Genomic DNA, 19,328 nt, shown 5'->3' with positions numbered 1-19,328 from the left:
GGGATATTGGACAAAGCAGATTCAAGAACCTGTGTATTTTTAATGAAAGAAGATATTTCTTGCTGAAGTCTCTACCCATACTCCTCTGTTGTGTGGCACTATGAAATATTCCTCAGAGAAAGGGGCTGGTGCAGGATTTAGTTCCAACAAACAGTTGACAAAAATCTCCTCCTTATTACCCCCAAAATGGGAAGAGTCCCTGTGAGATCCTCGGAGAAAAAGAACAGACATAGATACTGACTTCTGCCAGCACTTGGCCAGGGTGGAGCGGCGATGCTGGGGCTGCGTAACGCCCCGGGTGTGTAGCTGATAAACGCAAGCCTGGACATGTTTTGAAGGCAGAAAGCGTGCAAGCTTGCCCTAGGAGTGTGTTGAAGCCCACTGTTTCTTGGGTAAGTTCCTGGCGCGGAGAGCTACAAGGGAGTCAACAGATTTGATGGGTGCGAGATGCCTGACTACATGGGGGATGTGTGTCTCAGTTTCCCTAGCTTTAGTTTTCTAGTACTAGTTATCTAACTCTAATGTCTGCACCTCCAGCATCTGTTTAGCCCCTTGGGGACAGAGGAGGTCTCATTCATTCGCTACCTTTTGACCTCAGCAATTAACTTAAGGGGGAGGAAATGACTGGCTCAAAATCACCCACGATCTTTCTGTGTGCACTAAGCACAGAGGACCTATTCTTCCAATTTTAGCTGAAAAGGATGAAATTTGGAAAATTTAATCTAGTTTATCAGCTTGATTGCCTAATCAAACCCATGAACTGCAAGTACAGCGGATGGGGGCTGTTGCAACAGGACTGCCCGGAGAGTGCCTTCCCTGGCCGTGGAGCCACTGAGATGGGGAACACAGCCTGCAGGAGCCAGGATGGGATCGTTTGCCCTGCTCAGCCTCTGCTGCTGACTTCAGAAATGCAGCTCTCCCTCCCAGCTCTGTCGGGGCCTCTCATTCACTTTCTTTTCCACCTGCAGCCTCCCCAGCTGTTTCAGCTCTGGGAATGGATGTCCCTCCTGAGTCTACCTTGCTCAGGACCTTCTCCCAGTGATGACTACACTTCACTTGAGTGGAGGCCTACCTAGGTGGGCAGTGGGCTGGAGCACATGATGTACAAAGAAAGGCTGAGGAAGCTGGATTTGCTCAGTCTAGATAAGAGAAGGGCAGAGGAGGTGATTTCTTTTCAGTCTTCAACTTCCTAATGAGTAGCTATGAAGCCAGATGTTCTCAGAGGCACACAGTGAAAGGGTAACAAGTAATAGACACAGGCTGCAACAAAGGAAATTCCCGTTAGACAAAGAAAACATTATTCCCCATGATAGTGGTGCAATGCGGACACAGGGACCAGAGAGCTAGTGGGATATCCATCTTTAGAGATTCTCCAAACTTGCCTAGACAAGGCCCTGAGCAAGCTAATCTGGTTTTGGAGTTAACCCTGCTCTAAGTAGCTGGTTGGACTGCAGTCCTCCAGGGGTCCCTTCCCACCTCAATTTTTCTGTGATTTACAGTGATAAACTGATTTATTTTCCAGCCCACAGTTCACCTGGCTGAACTGTGCACTGCCGCCTTGGATGCAAGTCCTATAGCACAACCTATTCTAGCCTGTCACATTACATTTCTGTCAGGGCTATCTGGATGCCATGGAAATCTTCATGTGTCAGTACACATTTTCTTGTAGAAACTCTTCTTCTGTCATTACAAAAATTTCCAGCTATGTCTTTGCTCCTAAGTAGGTATCCAAAGCTAATCTGTGCCTTGTAAAACTGGGTGATGCATGGATTCATCATGGAGCTGCAGCCAGAGCTTGATAAATACAGTTTCCTCAGTCTTGATGACCTGTCTCTAATATATTTACCCTGGAATCCCTCTGAAGTTTTTAATATCAATGTTAATGCCTCTATTTAACTGTGTAGTAACTGTATGCACTGGATGACTTCTCTTTAGTACTGTTCTCCTTTTGAAGACTGGGTGCTGATGTGGTCCTTGGCACTGAGCAGTCCCAACACTTTGCCCTTTGATAGCTTGTTCCAGTCTGTTCCAGCAGAGCTATTTCTGCCAGCAGTTTCCAGTGGGAATTGCTCCCATTTCAGAATCCAGTCCCCTTATTTCATCCTGAAATCATTGCTTTCACATTTAGAAGTCAATTGTGATCTTTAACTTATGCAACTCTTCTCTCTCTCTCTAGCATTGCTGTATTGACGGTTCATTTTCTTCTGAGCCTTCATTTGCTTACTGTGAACAAGACAATTTTCTTAGCCTTTTCCCATTAGATTACATCACATTCCCTGCCTCCACTTCTCTCTTCCAGCCAATGTGTGGCTTAGCAGAGTTGGTGAGTAGGAGAGTCATTAAAACTGCATGATGAAAGCTCATGATATGAGCAAGCCCCTCCTCTCCCTATCTAAGATTCACTTAAATTAGGCCAGGCTCTGAAAAGGGTGCAAAGACCTAGGGGCAAAAGGCTGTCAACTGAGCATGGATGCATTTAGACTGGCAACTGGGAGCGTCATTAGAGCTGTAGTTTCTGCAAATGCCTTACAGGTTAGGCAAGATCTAACTGCTTTTGAAATGGAAGCATGATGAATCTAGGTGCTAAGGATCCTTGCAACAGAAGGAAATTATACCTGAAGATTTCTTATCTGTGCGTTTGGAGCCTAAGTGTTTTGTTAGATCTGAGCTGACTGTCTCTCCGTGGTGAGTTGGGAATGGCATAATTTTTATTATCTCTTTATGTCCTTGCCTTTTCCCATACTCATCAGAGATACTTATCAGCTGTTGAAAGCCCCAAATAACCATTAGCCTAGCTTCAAACTCTTGCATATCTGATGTCTTCTTGAGACTGTGTCTGTCCTCAGTGCTCCGAGTGTGTGGAGTTACCTTTCTGTATGGAGCAGCTCGATGATGCCCAGCCAACGTTGGTTGTTCCTCAGTTTGGTGGTGCCATAGAGAAGCACTCCTTTCATAAACTGACCACACCGAGGGTCTAAAGATCCTCACACTTGTACATCTGCTTATGTGGGTCCTTCTCTGATCATGCTTTGTTTTGACCACATGGAGACCACCATTTATGCTGGAGACATTTTTCTGTCTTTCCCTCAGGTTCAGGGTCCCGTGTTGTTGTAGATCAGCTGTATTTCAGGGTTGCTGTGTTCCTTTAGGTAAGTCATCAACTTGCTACAGCTTAGTACCTGTTTGGTAGTACACTGTATACTGCAGGAACATAATTTCCTTACAGCCTTGATGCAAGTATTTGTAAATTACTGTCAGTTACTTAAAAATAAAGCTCTCAGTGATTTGTGATGAGTTGCTATTTGCATGCTTCCCTGTCCCTAGACATTCTGGAGGAGTTTTCATGTGCAGAGTTGTGTAAGATGTTCCTCTCACACTAGAAGCCTGACAATAGCAAGCTTGATTTGAAAGCAGGACAGCCACTGGCATTACATTTTAGGAACCTCTCTCCTGGTAGGTCAGGATGAACCAGTTGTGTGTCAAATCAACCTCCACCCAATTGTGAAAGGCCATAATTGATACTGGTGAGATATTAAGAAGGTTAATGGGCTTTAGGAAAGTAACTGTTTGCTGGATCAAACCTTGGATAAGCACAAAGCATGGCTAGTCTCTATGAACTGGTTCCAAAAGGGAACAAAAAGTCTCTGCAGCTCCAGTGCAGAGGGGTCACAGTGCCCAGGTCCAATGTGTGCACACGAGGTGCTTGTCTTTTCCATGTGCTGATGCAGGGATGGCGAGGAGGCTGTGGACGAAGCTCTTTGCTTTGGCTCCCTCTCCTGTGGTTGCAGGGAAGCCTTCGGAGAGCTAAGCAGCAAGGCCTGCAGTCACTTCTCTCCAGTTTTCCCATGAAAGACAGAAGGTGACGGGTCCCTGGTTAAGCCAAGGGAGCAGGGAGCACAGCCAATGCCTTTCTTTATTATCATGCCTTTCCTCAGTTTCTTCATGAAATATTGCTGAGCCTTGTCCATTTTACTGTTCTCGGGGATTTGATCTTATTCTTTACGTTGCAGGTGTCAATCAATGTGGTTTTATGGGTCCTCGGGCTATTCCCTTTTGAGAATCTGCAGCTTTCAGTCCTGGCTGGACTTTAATATTGTTACTCCTTTTAAGTGATAGCTGCTTGAGCAAGGCCTGTTGTGCAGATGATGAAACATGAAGCTTTTGTTTTTCAACCTAGTAATTGTATTTGTTGCAAAGATTCTTTTCATGCAGTGGTTTTAGGAGATGAAATGCAGCTGGAGCACTCCCAGGTTATACTTGTATTTTCCTGATTTACTTCTTATGTATGCAGATGCTGTCTAAACATGTGCCTGCTTCTGGCCATGAAAACATGAGAGGTAGCTGCTGTTGCTTTGTTTATCTTTTTGTCTAGACATGTGGCACTTTTTCCACTTTTCCCACACTAGTTGAGGAATGTCCCGTTGCTCAGCTTGGTCCCTCTAATGCCTAGATGTATGGGGCAGGAGCTGGCTGCTAGGATCACTGGTTTTCTCTTTCTCTCCTCCATAATACTAATTTCTGATTTCCTAGACATGTTGCAGCCAGCTCACTTCTCGGTGAAGTTCAATGGTTGCACAGAGAGTGAGACAGCCTGGTGTCTGTGCTGTCTGACACATCCTGCTCCCTCCCATTAAAGATTTTCTTAAAAGTTGTCAGGATTCCTATGCACAGAGCCCCCCTGAAGGGGGGCTGTCTCTCCAAGCAGTCATTTCTCTACCAGCCCAGAGCCACCCACACATCCTGCACATAGGCAGCCTTGCTATTGCGTGTTTGCCTCTGCTTGCCAGCCAGCTCCTACACACAGTGCTGCTGGAGATCCCTTGCTAAACCGGCTTTCCATGGTTAGTTTAGCTCCAAGCAGCGAACACAGCCTTTCTGAAGCATAGCTCCCGAATCTCATTCCAGCCTTGCACCACCCACATGTAGCAGATCAAGGGAATCTAAACTCTGGTGCACAACATCGGGTGCTCGTGACTCATTTACTGCTCTGTACAATACTACTCTGATTAACTCTGGGCTGGAAGGATGGAGCTTTTGCTCCTTCACTACCCACTTACTTCTCTGTTCATCGCATTTCTAGTCCTTTACCAGGTGAATCCTGCATTCAGATACTTCTGCAAGAAGACCTTCTATAAGTTGTGGCTCTCCACCCTAAGCATTCTGGTTATTATTATCAGTATTCCTCGTGGACGTAATGTGGAAAACATAAAGTAAGTAACTTGTCTGTGGCTTCTTTCTGCTCTGGGCATGGATAGAGTCAACTCACGCTCATTTTGGAGCATCCTGGGAGTTGCACTGCAGAGGGGAGGAATTAGTTGTTGTATATTGGTGTGGAGAGTTACCAGGCCTGGTAATTCAGAGAAGGGACGGGGGTTTCAGTATTTGAGTTGATAGAAAGAATAACAAATGATGGAAGGAAAGGACGTAAAAGGTGACATAAATTTAACAAACTAGGTAATGCCAACAAATTGGATGTAATGCACAGGTAAAGTACCTTGCATTTTTTAGTAAACCTCTCCTATCTGGTCTTACGAGCTGTATTTCCCTCCTCCACAAGGCTGGTCATTCCCCTTCTAAGTTGTGCTGAGAAAGCCTCTGCAGGTGCTCTTCTCTTTCTCAACTTTATTCTGACCCAGTGCCCACCTGAACAGGCAAGAGCAGACATTAACACGGTGCAGTGCTGGCGCCTGCATTGTCACTGGTGTTCCCATCACTGCAATTACAGCCCGGTGCCCCCAGGTCTGGCAGTCTCTGAGTCCATACCCTTGCTGCCCATCCCCTCTCTCCATCTGTTACTGCCTCTGCAACGAGCTGCTGGACTTACCTAGAGGCTGTGCAGCTGGGTGTACGCATGTGCTTAGCAGCGGTGGGCATTAGTAACTTGGGGTGTGGGTTGCATGGGGGCTAGAAGCTGATTCTGCTATATGGCAGCATAGTGCTTGTAGCCTCCTGAAGTGCTGCAGAGGCAGGATTTACTCCGTTGTTGTATGCTGCAATGGGAGTTCATATCTCTTAATTGAGCATCAGCCTTTGACTTTAAGAAATTTTCTTCAGTTCTTGACTTTTGTGCCTGACTTTTATTCTTTTCTTTATTTTTCCAGTATCTGTTAAAATATGGCTACCAGAATTGCAGTCTAATGTCACCCAGAGGCAAAATCATCTCTCTTTCCACACAGTGGGCAATAGCAGAGTTAGGTGCATGGCATGTTTATGGCAGCCTGTATTCATGATTCAGCAAGGTGGGCAGGGAAGTAGAGTACAAACAGGTGCACTATGAATTTGGGCATTATCTAATACTTGGCTGATCCACAGAATTGCTGTAGCTGAAGTTGCTGGTCCATCGGTCTAACCTAGCTTGAGGAAAACCTACTAGGTGTATTTGTCTTCTCTAATGAAGTGATCAGCTGAAGAGACATACTAGTTGCTCTTCTCCAAGTCATGGGTCAAATCTAGGAGTGTGGAGAAACAGGCTACTCTGCAGGAGCAGTCTGGTTGCCATGAGATGGGCTGGTTTGGAAGAATGTTGTTTGGTTCCTTTACCCAGTTTCAGCATCTCTTTGGTTTACGTCTGCTCCCCTTTTCCAGGTTTTTGCGCATGTCATTCCTGCCACTCAAATACATCTTTGGGCTCAAGATAGTGGTGAAGGGCAAGGAGAACCTCAGGACTAAGAAACCTTTTGTCCTTGTGTTGAATCACCAGACCTCCCTTGACTTTATGGGTATGTGCTGATCCTGCCTTCTGCACCTGGCCCCAGTTGTTTGTAGGGGAGGGTGGTATGAAATCCCAAGTACCACAGGCAGAGGGACAGGAGTGGCTGCTACATACTCCATTACCTGCTAGCCCCAAGCCAGGGCTGTTCTTCAGGTTATTAGAGCCCTATAGGTATTTTCAAGCTAAATCAACTTCATCCTTTCCAAGAGAATGGGGATGAGAGTGTCAGTTGACCACAGCCATGTCATAGCTGCTCTCATTCAGTGTCAGCAATAGTCCTCCTCTAAGCGGGTGGTTGGTCTGGAGACCCCCAGAATCCCTTTCCCAACATGTGTCTGATCCTATGAAGCTGGATAAGCGCTGCAGGTGTGGCATCTCCCAGAGCAGAGGGCTGTAGCCCAGAATCTGGAGGAAACCTCAGTGCAGGTGACAACTTATTCTGTCCTTGTTGTCCCCTTCCAGTGATGACAGAGATATTACCAAGTCGCTGTGTGCCCATTGCAAAGAAGGAGATCCTATACATGGGCACTTTTGGCCTAGCATGCTGGCTTTCAGGACTCATTTTCATTGACCGCAAGAAAAGTGAAGAGTCTATCACTACCTTGACAGAGGTGGCACAATCCCTGCACAAAGAAAATGTGAGTGGGGAGGACTCTTTGGTGAGGAGCCGCTGGAAAACATGAACCTGTGGCTGGAAAGGGATCTTTGTCCCTGGGCTGGGCACTGGGCAGAACAGAGTAAGACCATCTCTGGTGGGTTCAGTGTGTTGTGTGTCCATAAAGTGCTTGAAGTGGAGGAAGCGGATGTCTCTGCATAGTCAGGAGCAGACAGATCAGTCCCAGGGGAGTACACCTGCGCAGTGGTTTAGAATAGTAACTGGAGGTCCCTCTATCTCAATGTCTTCTCTCTCCTGCAGTTCTGCGTCTTGATCTTCCCTGAAGGAACTCGCAATCATGGTGGCTCCATGTTGCCCTTCAAACATGGGGCTTTCCAGCTGGCTGTGAAAGCCCAGGTGAGAGCCACTTTCCTCCTGACCCTTGGGGTGTGATTTGCCTACCATGGTCCACCAGCAACCAGGGCTATGTGGCTTCTGGTCCCTGGCTTCCCTTTGGATCACGCACACATCCAAGAACCCGGCAGGAGCTTGCAGATAGCACAGGAGGGGGCTGTTTCTGGGAGAGGTGAAAAACCTGCATGACTCAGCTTGGGAAAAAAGTGGGGGGACCTTGACAAAGAGCCCTGGACCTGCCCAGGGGGAGTTTCTGCTGAACAGGCTTCTGTACATACTAATTTGGCAATCCATGCATTGTTGTCCTAAATACAGAGATGAAAGTGCAAAAACCAACAGCGAGAACATTGGGTGATACACTTAAATGATCTAAATATCCCTCTGCGTGCCTACTATGAAGCTGACCGGGATAATTATCAGCAAGGTGCAGGATTCACCTAAGAACACCAGTTCTGTTTTGGGGGAGGGATGGGAAAATTTGTAGATTCACTGTAGATTGCCTCCCCTCCAGGTCCCCATTATTCCTGTAGTGATCTCTTCCTACCGTGACTTCTACAACCCGAAGGAGAAGAGATTTACACCAGGTGAGGATGACTTGGTGCAGAGAGCGGGCTGGGTGTTGATGCAAGCTCAGTCCTTGGAGGGAGCCATGAGGTGGGTGGGCAGAGGACCATGTGCAATGTGGAGACAGCAGCCGGACAACGCAGTTTCTGTCTTCTCGGGAGGGAATGGGGGATTTCAGGCATCACTTTTGCCTCTCCCCTTGGATTTCAATCACAGAATCATAGAATCATAGAATACCAGGTTGGAAGGGACCTCAAGGATCATCTGGTCCAACCTTTCTTGGCAAAAGCACGGTCTAGACCATTGTCACAGCTTGTCCAATACCCATATGAGGGAACCTGGAGAAGCAGCAGCGTCCTGGGGCAGGTCCTGCCCCTGGCCGCACCACACTGTCCTTGGATCTGCAGGTGCATGGAGAGTTGGGGACCAAAAGCAAACATGGAGCTCTCAGCAAAAGTCATGCTGAGAGAGTGCCTCCTCCCAGTTACCCTGTTCTTTCCATGTTCCATCCATTTATGGTGACAAAAATTTCTGCTGGTCACTGATAACATTTTATGGGGAAAAAAATACCTAAGTCATTGGCTTCAGAAGGAAAATGCGGAAAAAATCTTTCAAATTCCAACAGAGAAAAGTAACCCACCCTGTTCCTCCACTTTCTTCCCTGATGCCCACCCCAAAATGAGATTCTGCCACTTCCCATGCTCCCCCAGGCCAGCCCTGCTCTTTCCTAAGGGGAGGATTTGCATCTGAAATTCTCATTATTCCCACTGTTTCTATCTGGGTGTAGTCATTCCTTGCAGGCAGACACCGGGAAGAGAGTCAGTGCAAATGTTAAACACTACATTGTCTGTTTCTACTCATCTTTCACCTGCTGGGTCTATCCTGTCTCTGTTGGCCACACACCAAAGCCTTTGGTACTGGAAGCATTCCCCCATGTGAGGGTTGATAGGAGCATGAGCAGGGATGTCAGCCTTGCTCTGCTAGCTCGCTTCCTCCCCATCTTTTCCCTGCTCAGATGGGCAACCAGAGAATCAGAGGGATTCTGGGAAATCAGAGAATAATGCCGTGGGAAGGCATCTCTGGAGCAGCTGAACCTTTTGCTTTAAGCAGGACCAACTCCAAAGACAGATGCCTTTGCTCTGTGTCTTGTCCAGCCAAGTTTGGAGTAACTCCACAGAAGGAGATTCCACAACCTCCCTGAGCTTTTCAGGAAAGACTATTTGCAGTTGCATGTACATTTGCCTTTGTAATAATCTCACCCTGGGAGTTCATGGTTAGCCAACCTCTAAGCCCTTTTCCAAATTGCTGTTAAACAGGTAGGAATGTCACTGCTGGAGAAAGAACCACAGTTAGCTTTTCCTGTACCTCCCCACTTTTCCCATCTGCAATTTTTTGCCAGGGCTGATTCTGAAGAATGTGCTACAAGTGGCCAAGATTTCTGCATGTTGAGCAGGCTGATCCTCAGGTCAGGACAGCTCGCCATGTCCACAGTGGCTCTGGGCATGCTGATGAGCTTCTGGAAAGCCCAGCTCTGTGTCCAGTGTGTGCACACTGTCATGCATGGAGGAAGTTTGGTGCTTGCTGGAATTCAGTTATACCCCAACAGACCTACCTTTTCAGCACAGCCCTGTCACCACTCAGCTTTTTCTGTAGGACCAAGTGAAGCATAGTAGACTCCTGAGATACCAGGCCTAGCTTTGGATGTAAGATGTGCAGGCAGGGAGCATGCCCTCTTCTTTTGCGAAGCTCTTCTGTACACTTCTGTTCTGCCTTCCTTGCATGGCTCTGCTACCAATATTTCTGGATCTCATTTCCTAGCACACATGTAAAAGCATGCAAGAAAGTTAAAAAATAACACAGACACTCCATGGATCCTCAGGTGGGTGTCTGTGCAGGCAGCGTCTTGTCTCTGCTGGCCAGAACAAGGGCCACTGGGTGCAAGAGCAGAAGAGCATGGTGGCAGCTCCCCAGTATATTGTTCCTGTTTGCACCAGTCCATTGCTCAGGTGCTTCCCAAGAGGAGTACGGCACACCTGTCCTGGTTTCGGCTGGGATAGAGTTAATTTTCTTCCTAGTAGCTGGTATAGTGCGGTGCTTTGGATTTTAGTATGAGAATAATATTGATAACACGCTGATGTTTTGGCTGTCGCTAAGCGGTATTTATGTTGGTCAAGGACTTTTTTTTTTCTTCAGCTGCCCATGCTCTGCCAGGTGCCCAAGAAATGGGAGGGGGCACAGCCAGGATAGTTGATCCGAACTGACCAAAGGGCTATTCCATACCATATGATGTCATGCCCAGTATATAAACTGGGGGAGTTGGCCGGGGGGTAGCAATCGCTGCTCAGGGACTGGCTGGGCGTCGGTCAGCGGGTGGTGAGCGGTTGTATAATTTTATTTTTTTTTCTTTTTTTCCCTCCCTTGAGTTTTGTTACTCTCTCTCTCTCTCTCTCTCTCATTTTCCTTCTCATTATAAATCATTATTATTATTATTATTATTATTATTATTATTATTATTATTATTATTATTTTGTTCCAATTATTAAACTGTTCTTATCTCAACCCATGAGTTTTCTTACTTTTGCTCTTCCTATTCTCTCCCCCATCCCACCGGGGGGGAGTGAGCGAGCGGCTGCGTGGTGCTTAGTTGCCAGCTGGGGCTAAACCACGACAGTCCTTTTTTGGCACCCAACGTGGGGCACGAAGGGTTTGAGATAATAACAGATTAACCAGAGCTATTTAAGGAATTCAGATCTGTTAGTAGTTGTGGGACGTGATATTGATCCATCTGTTCCTAGCATTGGTTTACCTGATCTGCACCGTGCTCATTTTTTTGCTGCACATGTTAAAGATTGGTGTTGGTTTTTGCAGTTTGCTGTGCTCTGCTTTAATTGGTGATGTTTTGCCTGTGAGATTTGTTATTAAAACAGTGACCTTGGGTTTATTTTGGTATCTAAGTGCTGTACTGAAACCGTTATTGTATGTCAGGTATCATCTTATGGAGACAATTCGCAATTATACATCTTCATCTGAGAGGTTTTTTATGGAGGAAATGCAGAATTGTACCTTCACTACTTTCTTCTACAATGCTTCCTCCTTCATTACAATAACTTTTCAGTATTTTGAACAACCTTGGGTAGTTAAGATACTTCTATTGGTATTGCTTGGGAATATTGTTTCGATCTTGTTCAAGGTTAGTAAGCAATTTAAGAATATCATTCAGAGATCTGCCCCAAGGCTGGATAGTTATGAGTGGCAGGGTGTGTGGGATAGCATGGGCAAATGCCTAGGATGGTGGGCACCTCCAGTGTTTTGGAACTTCACCCCTGAACAAGTGCAGAATCCTGAAAAATTAGTAGACTATTTGGAAAAAGTATGCTGTCACCCTGCCAATTCTAGGGAGACACAAATCACTGCAATGTGCTGGGGTCTGGCCCATGCCTACCGAGCACTGTTCAACACTATTCAGAACCCTCAAGGATCTGGTGACAAAGCAACAGGTACTGCGGCTGTTCCGATTACCCCTGCGACAGGCACTGCGGCTGCTCCAGCCCCCCCTGCGACAGGCACTGCAGCTGCAGCTGCTCCGGACAACTCTGTTACAAGCACTGCGGTTCAGACAGAGAACCAACCTGTGTCAGTATCAGTTGCCCCTATACATAAAAATAAATCCTGGAAGTGAAAGTCAGCTCGTTTAGAAAGGGAAGATGAAAGAGCAGGACCATCACAGGGAGAGGAAGAGGAAGAACTCGTAAATGAGACAAAAACCACCCGATCCCTATCCCTGAGTGAGCTGCGAGATATGCGAAAAGATTTCAGCCGTTGTCCAGGGGAGCACATTGTCACCTGACTGCTCCGATGCTGGGATAGTGAGGCCAGTAGCCTGGAACTAGAGGGTAAGGAAGCCAAGCAGCTGGGATCTATTTCTAGGGAAGGGGGCATTGACAAAGCGATTGGAAAAGGGGAACCAGCCCGCAGCCTCTGGAGGCAACTCCTGTCAGCTATAAAAGAAAGATATCCCTTCAAGGAAGATGTTGTATACTGCCCTGGGAAATGGACCACCATAGAGAGAGGTATCCAGTACCTGAGGGAATTAGCTGTGCTGGAAGTGATTTATGGTGATCTGGACGATGTGCGGTCACCCACAGATCCAGACGAGGTCCAGTGCACAAGACCTATGTGGCGGAAGTTGGTACGGAACGCACCACCGTCGTGTGCCAACTCATTGGCAATACTGACCTGGAGAGACGGAGATGGTCCAACAGTGAATGAAGCTGCTAGTAACCTCCAGGAATATGAAGAAAGTATCTATTCCTCCCTTGTCGCAGCTGTGGAGAAACTGTCCCGGAAGGTCCAGCGACTTGAAGAAGATATGTCCTACTCCCCACCTATATGGACCAGTGTCTCAGCTATTAGGAGTCAGCGTTCCTCTGCTCAAGGGAGAGGATATAGAGGGTACACACCACGGGGCACCCTATGGTTTTACTTGCGTGACCACGGAGAGGACATGAGGAAGTGGGATGGAAAACCTACCTCAACCCTAGAGGCACGGTACGTGAGTTGCAAGGAAAAACAATCACCAAAGGGGGTTCTTCCAGGAAAATTGCTGCTCCGGTTTCCAGTGGACAGTTCCCCAGACAGAGTAAAAGGGCTGATCTTACTTCTGATTTTAATGAAGAAACTCCTGACTTGTATATACAAGAAATGGGTAATGAATATTGTGACCAGGATTAGGGGGGCCCTGCCTCCAGCCAGGTGGAGGAAAGGGACAACCGGGTTTACTGGACTGTATGGATTCGATGGCCTGGCACATCAGACCCACAGGAGTATAAAGCTCTTGTAGACACCGGTGCACAGTGTACCCTAATGCCATCAAGCTATATAGGGGTAGAACCCATCTGTATTTGTGGAGTGACAGGGGGATCCCAACAGCTGACTGTATTGGAGGCTGAAGTGAGCCTAACTGGGAATGAGTGGCAAAAGCACCCCATTGTGACTGGCCCTGAGGCTCTGTGCATCCTTGGCATAGACTACCTCAGGAGAGGGTATTTCAAGGACCCAAAAGGGTACCGGTGGGCTTTTGGTATAGCTGCCTTGGAGACGGAGGAAATTAAACAGCTGTCTACCTTGCCCGGTCTCTCAGAGGACCCTTCTGTTGTGGGGTTGCTGAGGGTCAAAGAACAACAGGTGCCAGTCGCTACCACAACGGTGCACCGGAGGCAATATCGCACCAACCAAGACTCCCTGATTCCCGTCCATAAACTGATTCATCGACTGGAGAGCCAAGGAGTGATCAGTAAGACTCGCTCACCTTTTAACAGTCCCATATGGCCAGTGCAAAAGTCTAATGGAGAGTGGAGACTGACAGTAGACTATCGTGACCTGAATGAAGTCACGCCGCCGCTGAGTGCTGCCGTGCCGGACATGCTGGAACTGCAATACAAACTGGAGTCAAAAGCAGCCAAATGGTATGCTACAATTGGCATTGCTAATGCGTTTTTCTCGATCCCTTTGGCAGCAGAGTGCAGGCCACAGTTTGCTTTCACTTGGAGGGGCGTTCAGTAAACTTGGAATCGACTGCCCCAGGGGTGGAAACACAGCCCTACCATTTGCCATGGACTGATTCAGACTGCACTGGAACAGGGCGAAGCTCCAGAACATCTGCAATACATTGATGACATTATCGTGTGGGGCAATACAGCAGAGGAAGTTTTTGAGAAAGGGAAGAAAATAGTCCAGATCCTCCTGAAAGCCGGCTTTGCCATAAAACAAAGTAAGGTCAAGGGACCTGCACAGGAGATCCAGTTTTTAGGAATAAAATGGCAAGATGGACGTCGTCAGATCCCAATGGATGTGATTAACAAAATAACAGCCATGTGTCCACCAACTAGCAAAAAGGAAACACAAGCTTTCTTAGGCATTGTGGGTTTTTGGAGAATGCATATTCCAAATGACAGTCTGATCATAAGCCCTCTCTACCAAGTGACCCGGAAGAAGAATGATTTCAAATGGGGCCCTGGGCAACGACAAGCCTTTGAACAAATTAAACAGGAGATAGTTCATGCAGTAGCCCTTGGGCCAATCCAGGCAGGGCAAGATGTAAAAAATGTGCTCTACACCGCAGCTGGAGAGAATGGCCCTACCTGGAGCCTCTGGCAGAAAGCACCAGGGGAGACTCAAGGTCGACCCTCAGGGTTTTGGAGTCGGGGATACAGAGGATCTGAGGCCCGCTATACTCCAACTGAAAAAGAGATATTGGCAGCATATGAAGGGGTTCAAGCTGCTTTGGAAGTGGTTGGCACTGAAGCACAACTCCTCTTGGCACCCCGACTGCCGGTGCTGGGCTGGATGTTCAAAGGGAGGGTCCCCTCTGCACATCATGCAGCTGATGCTACGTGGAGTAAGTGGGTTGGACTGATCACACAACATGGGCTCGGATAGGAAACCCCAATCGCCCAGGAATCTTGGAAGTAATTATGGACTGGCCAGAAGGCAAAGATTTCGGAATATCGCCAGAGGAGGAGGTGACGCATGCTGAGGAGGCCCCACTGTACAATAAACTACCAGAAAATGAGAAGCAGTATGCACTGTTCACTGATGGGTCCTGTTGTATTGTAGGAAAACATCGGAGATGGATAGCTGCTGTATGGAGTCCTATACGACAAGTGGTAGAAACTGCTGAAGGAGAAGGTGAATCGAGCCAATTTGCAGAAGTAAAAGCCATTCAGCTGGCTTTAGACATTGCTGAACGAGAAAAGTGGCCAGTGCTCTATCTCTATACTGACTCATGGATGGTGGCAAATGCCCTGTGGGGGTGGTTACAGCAATGGAAGCAGAACAATTGGCAGCGCAGAGGCAAACCCATCTGGGCTGCAGCATTGTGGCAAGATATTGCTGCCCGGGTAGAGAACCTGATTGTAAAAGTACGTCACGTAGATGCTCACGTACCCAAGAGTCGGGCCACTGAGGAACATCAAAACAACCAGCAGGTGGATCAGGCTGCTAAGATTGAAGTGTCTCAGGTGGATCTGGACTGGCAACATAAGGGTGAATTATTTATAGCCCAGTGGGCCCATGACACCTCAGGCCATCAAGGAAGAGCTGCAACATAGAGATGGGCTCGTGATCGAGGGGTGGACTTAACCATGGACACTATTGCACAGGTTATCCATGAATGTGAAACATGCGCTGCAATTAAACAAGCCAAGTGGTTAAAGCCTCTGTGGTACGGAGGGCGATGGCTGAAATATAAATATGGGGAGGCCTGGCAGATCGATTATATCACGCTCCCACAAACCTGCCAAGGCAAGCGCTATGTGCTTACAATGGTGGAAGCAACCACCGGATGGCTGGAAACATATCCTGTGCCCCATGCCACCGCCCGGAACACTATCCTGGGCCTTGAAAAGCAAGTCCTGTGGCGACATGGCACCCCAGAAAGAATTGAGTCAGACAACGGAACACATTTTCGAAACAGTCTCATAGACACGTGGGCCAAAGAGCATGGCATTGAGTGGGTATATCACATCCCCTGTCATGCACCAGCCTCTGGGAAAATTGAGCGATACAATGGACTGTTAAAGACTACACTGCGAGCAATGGGTGGTGGGACGTTCAAACATTGGGATACACATTTAGCAAAGGCCACCTGGTTAGTCAACACTAGAGGATCTGTCAATCGAGCTGGCCCTGCCCAATCAAAACTTTTACGCACTGTAGAAGGGGATAAGGTCCCTGTAGTACACATAAAAAACATGCTGGGGAAGACGGTCTGGGTTACTCCTGCCTCAGGCAAAGGCAAGCCCATTCGTGGGATTGCTTTTGCTCAAGGACCTGGGTGCACTTGGTGGGTAATGCGAAAGGATGGGGAAGTCCGATGTGTACCTCAAGGGGATTTGATTTTGGGTGAGAATAGCCAATGAACTAAATGGTATGATGTTAACTGCTATATAATACTGTGTGTCATCACTTTTATGGTTACTATACACCATATCAATGGTATTTCAATAAGGATCACCCAGATTAGTGAAGAATGAACTTCGATGAAAGCAAGCAAAGTGCAGTGGTGATGGAACCAGAACTGGCTTCAGCATGCAACAATCCAGCACCATACACCATCTCTTCTGCCATGAAGGACTATTATGACAGATGGAGCCCAAAGTCATGGACTAAATAAACTTAATAAACATTTTAGAAGGATGGCTCATAGACCAAGGGAATGATAACTGTGTGTACATATATATATATATATATCAAGAGACAGGAAAAGTGGTGGTGATTAATTGTATTAGAAAGGGTAGAACCTGGGCATGACGTAAATGGTATAGAATAAGGGGTGGATACTGTCCTGGTTTCGGCTGGGATAGAGTTAATTTTCTTCCTAGTAGCTGGTATAGTGCAGTGCTTTGGATTTTAGTATGAGAATAATATTGATAACACGCTGATGTTTTGGCTGTCGCTAAGCGGTATTTACATTGGTCAAGGACTTTTTTTTTTTTCTTCAGCTGCCCATGCTCTGCCAGGTGCCCAAGAAATGGGAGGGGGCACAGCCAGGATAGTTGATCCGAACTGACCAAAGGGCTATTCCATACCATATGATGTCATGCCCAGTATATAAACTGGGGGAGTTGGCCGGGGGGTAGCAATCGCTGCTCAGGGACTGGCTGGGCGTCGGTTGGCGGGTGGTGAGCGGTTGTATAATTTTATTTTTTTTTCTTTTTTTCCCTCCCTTGAGTTTTGTTACTCTCTCTCTCTCTCTCTCTCGTTTTCCTTCTCATTATAAATCATTATTATTATTATTATTATTATTATTATTATTATTATTATTTTGTTCCAATTATTAAACTGTTCTTATCTCAACCCACGAGATTTCTTACTTTTGCTCTTCCGATTCTCTCCCCCATCCCACCGGGGGGGGAAGTGAGCGAGCGGCTGCGTGGTGCTTAGCTGCCGGCTGAGGCTAAACCACAACAACACCTTGGCCAAAAAGGGAGTCTTGGGTGCAATTCTCTCATCCCAAAGCGTGTTTCTGGAAGGAGTGACTCTGCTGAATTTGGTATACATAGATAAGAGCACAGCCAGTTTGGATGTATTGTATTACAGACTTCTCATTCTCTTGGCCATGATCCAGACAGACCTTGAGGTCTTTCCACTGTGAAAACTTATTTGATATGAATCATTGCATTGAATGTATTTGGGGAGAGATTCACCTGTTTCTGTACTTATGATTTTTGTGATCTTTGTGGATAGGAGAAGTCTGGTTTGAGTTTTTGCTGTGTGCATCTGGGACATGGCTGGGTTGCTGCACAGCTGTTGGTGTGTGAAAGAGGGCATTTCCCTTCATTTCTGTCTTGTTCTTTCATTTGTACTGATCCCTCTGCTATATCTTGTCTTGCTTTTCTACACCACCCACATATTTCCTTCCCCCCTCTCTGACTTTCCTGTCTCACTCTTCCAGGGAAAAGCATCATCCAGATCCTGCCAGAAGTGGAGACCCTCGGCCTGGGCCCAGACGATGTTCCCAAGCTCACCAAGCAGGTCCGTGACTCCATGCTCACCGCCTATCAGGTGATAGGAGGAATGACGAACGCAGCTTCCCATTAGCAAGCCTATCTTCCAGCTCCAGCTGTGTGTGTGACTTCTCCCTGAGGAAGAGGGCATGGCAACCACAAGAAGATCTGGAAGCGGAGACAGCTGTGGACTGCAACCTTGACACACCAGAGACAGGCAAAACATCCACAGAGGAAGAAAAGCTTGTAAGTGGAGGTGGTGAAATGGTTGCCATGTTCCTTCCAGAGGACTGCACCGCCTGCGTGGATAGACACACAGTGGGTAGCTGGACGTTTCTTTGTAACTGTAACCGTGAGAACTTCTCCCCAGCTGGACCCCAAGCAGAGCCGGACCCTTCCTGCGAGCATCTTATAATCAACTTTTCCTATTCCAAACAAACAAGGTGGAGGCATTTATCCCTGAGCCTATAGCCATCCTGCTTGAGGAAGTGGCTGTCCTGGGGTTTGAGGGCTGCCACGTTCCCCTGGAAGCACACTCAGGAGAAGGCACTGTCTCCTGCCTCTTTCCGTGAGGTACCTGCACTTGGGAGGTACCTCTGCCATGAGAGGGGAAAGCCAAGGCAGCTTTGGGAGAGGGGAATTAAAGACCTTACACGTGTCAGCAGGGGTTGGTGGTTTCTTCATTTTTCTTAGCCTTCCTTTTAAGCAAAGCAAGATTTTGCTTTCAGTGGTTGGGCAGATCTTGAAAGTGTGAGGGGAACATGCTAGGGGACTCCGAAACCAGAGGCAAACAGCAGAAATGTGTTGCTTAACATCCTTGACATGCCCTGATAATCTCATGATTTTTAACACAACCTATGTATTTTTCAGTCCAAATACACGCTGGGAGCTGCAGCTCCTGATTTCTGAATATTGCCTGGTTTTGCCATCTTCTGTGTGTCAGAGGATGGCATCTTGCCTTTGTGTCAGAGGATGGCATCTTGCCTTCCTCTGCCCAGGGTCACCACAGTCTTTCCCTGTTTCCCCACATGCTGGGGGCTCATGGATCAGCACAGTCCCCATGCTCCATCGCTCACCTGGGGTCCTGGCAGCCCCGTGGTTCTCCTGCGGGCCCCCCAGGCCATGGGCGGGCAGCATGGGGCACTGGGCTGAGATGGGCATGACTCGCCAGCACCCCCTGCCATGGCAAAGCACACATGCAGATGCTGTAGCCATGGGATTTTACCAAGCATCTACTTCCTTAGTCCTCATCAGAGAGGCACCTACTCCACTCAGAAGCTTCACTCATGACTCCACCTTAGGCTGCCACCTTCTTGTTCCCAGTCCCCTCCTTCCCTCCCAGTTGTGCCAAGGAGAGATGGAAACTTAATATGATTTTTAGATGTTTGGTATTTATTGACTTAATACAGTCTTGGGAGTGATCATCCCAGCCAGATGATTAATTTTTAGCCCTAATGCTCGTGGTTTACATACCCACCAGCTTATGGTTTGCTTTTTTATGCTGATATGTTTAGCTATGAACTATAGCCAAAGAAAG

General features: G+C 47.4%; 1 protein-coding gene across 1 annotated transcript; it reads left to right on the top strand.

Moving 5' to 3' along the window:
- Nucleotides 1–5,016: 5,016 nt before the first annotated feature.
- On the top strand, nucleotides 5,017–18,319 carry LOC140660833 (1-acyl-sn-glycerol-3-phosphate acyltransferase alpha-like). The gene is made up of 6 exons (XM_072882095.1): nucleotides 5,017–5,210; nucleotides 6,586–6,719; nucleotides 7,175–7,350; nucleotides 7,629–7,724; nucleotides 8,233–8,305; nucleotides 17,740–18,319. The coding sequence occupies exons 1-6, from the start codon at nucleotides 5,026–5,028 to the stop codon at nucleotides 17,883–17,885; spliced, it is 810 nt and encodes a 269-aa protein (XP_072738196.1). The 5' UTR covers nucleotides 5,017–5,025; the 3' UTR covers nucleotides 17,886–18,319.
- The last annotated feature ends 1,009 nt before the right edge of the window (nucleotides 18,320–19,328 follow it).

Source organism: Ciconia boyciana, chromosome 17 (genome assembly GCF_034638445.1).
Source record: "Ciconia boyciana chromosome 17, ASM3463844v1, whole genome shotgun sequence".
Lineage (NCBI taxonomy): Eukaryota > Metazoa > Chordata > Aves > Ciconiiformes > Ciconiidae > Ciconia > Ciconia boyciana.
This window is presented reverse-complemented; position numbering and strand designations above follow the sequence as displayed.

Coding starts and splice junctions, on each gene's coding strand:
- LOC140660833 (XM_072882095.1), top strand. CDS start 5,026: ATGGAGCTTTTGCTCCTTCACTACCCACTTACTTCTCTGTTCATCGCA. Junction 5,211..6,585: donor CGTAATGTGGAAAACATAAA/GTAAGTAACTTG, acceptor CCCCTTTTCCAG/GTTTTTGCGCATGTCATTCC. Junction 7,351..7,628: donor AATCCCTGCACAAAGAAAAT/GTGAGTGGGGAG, acceptor TCTCTCCTGCAG/TTCTGCGTCTTGATCTTCCC.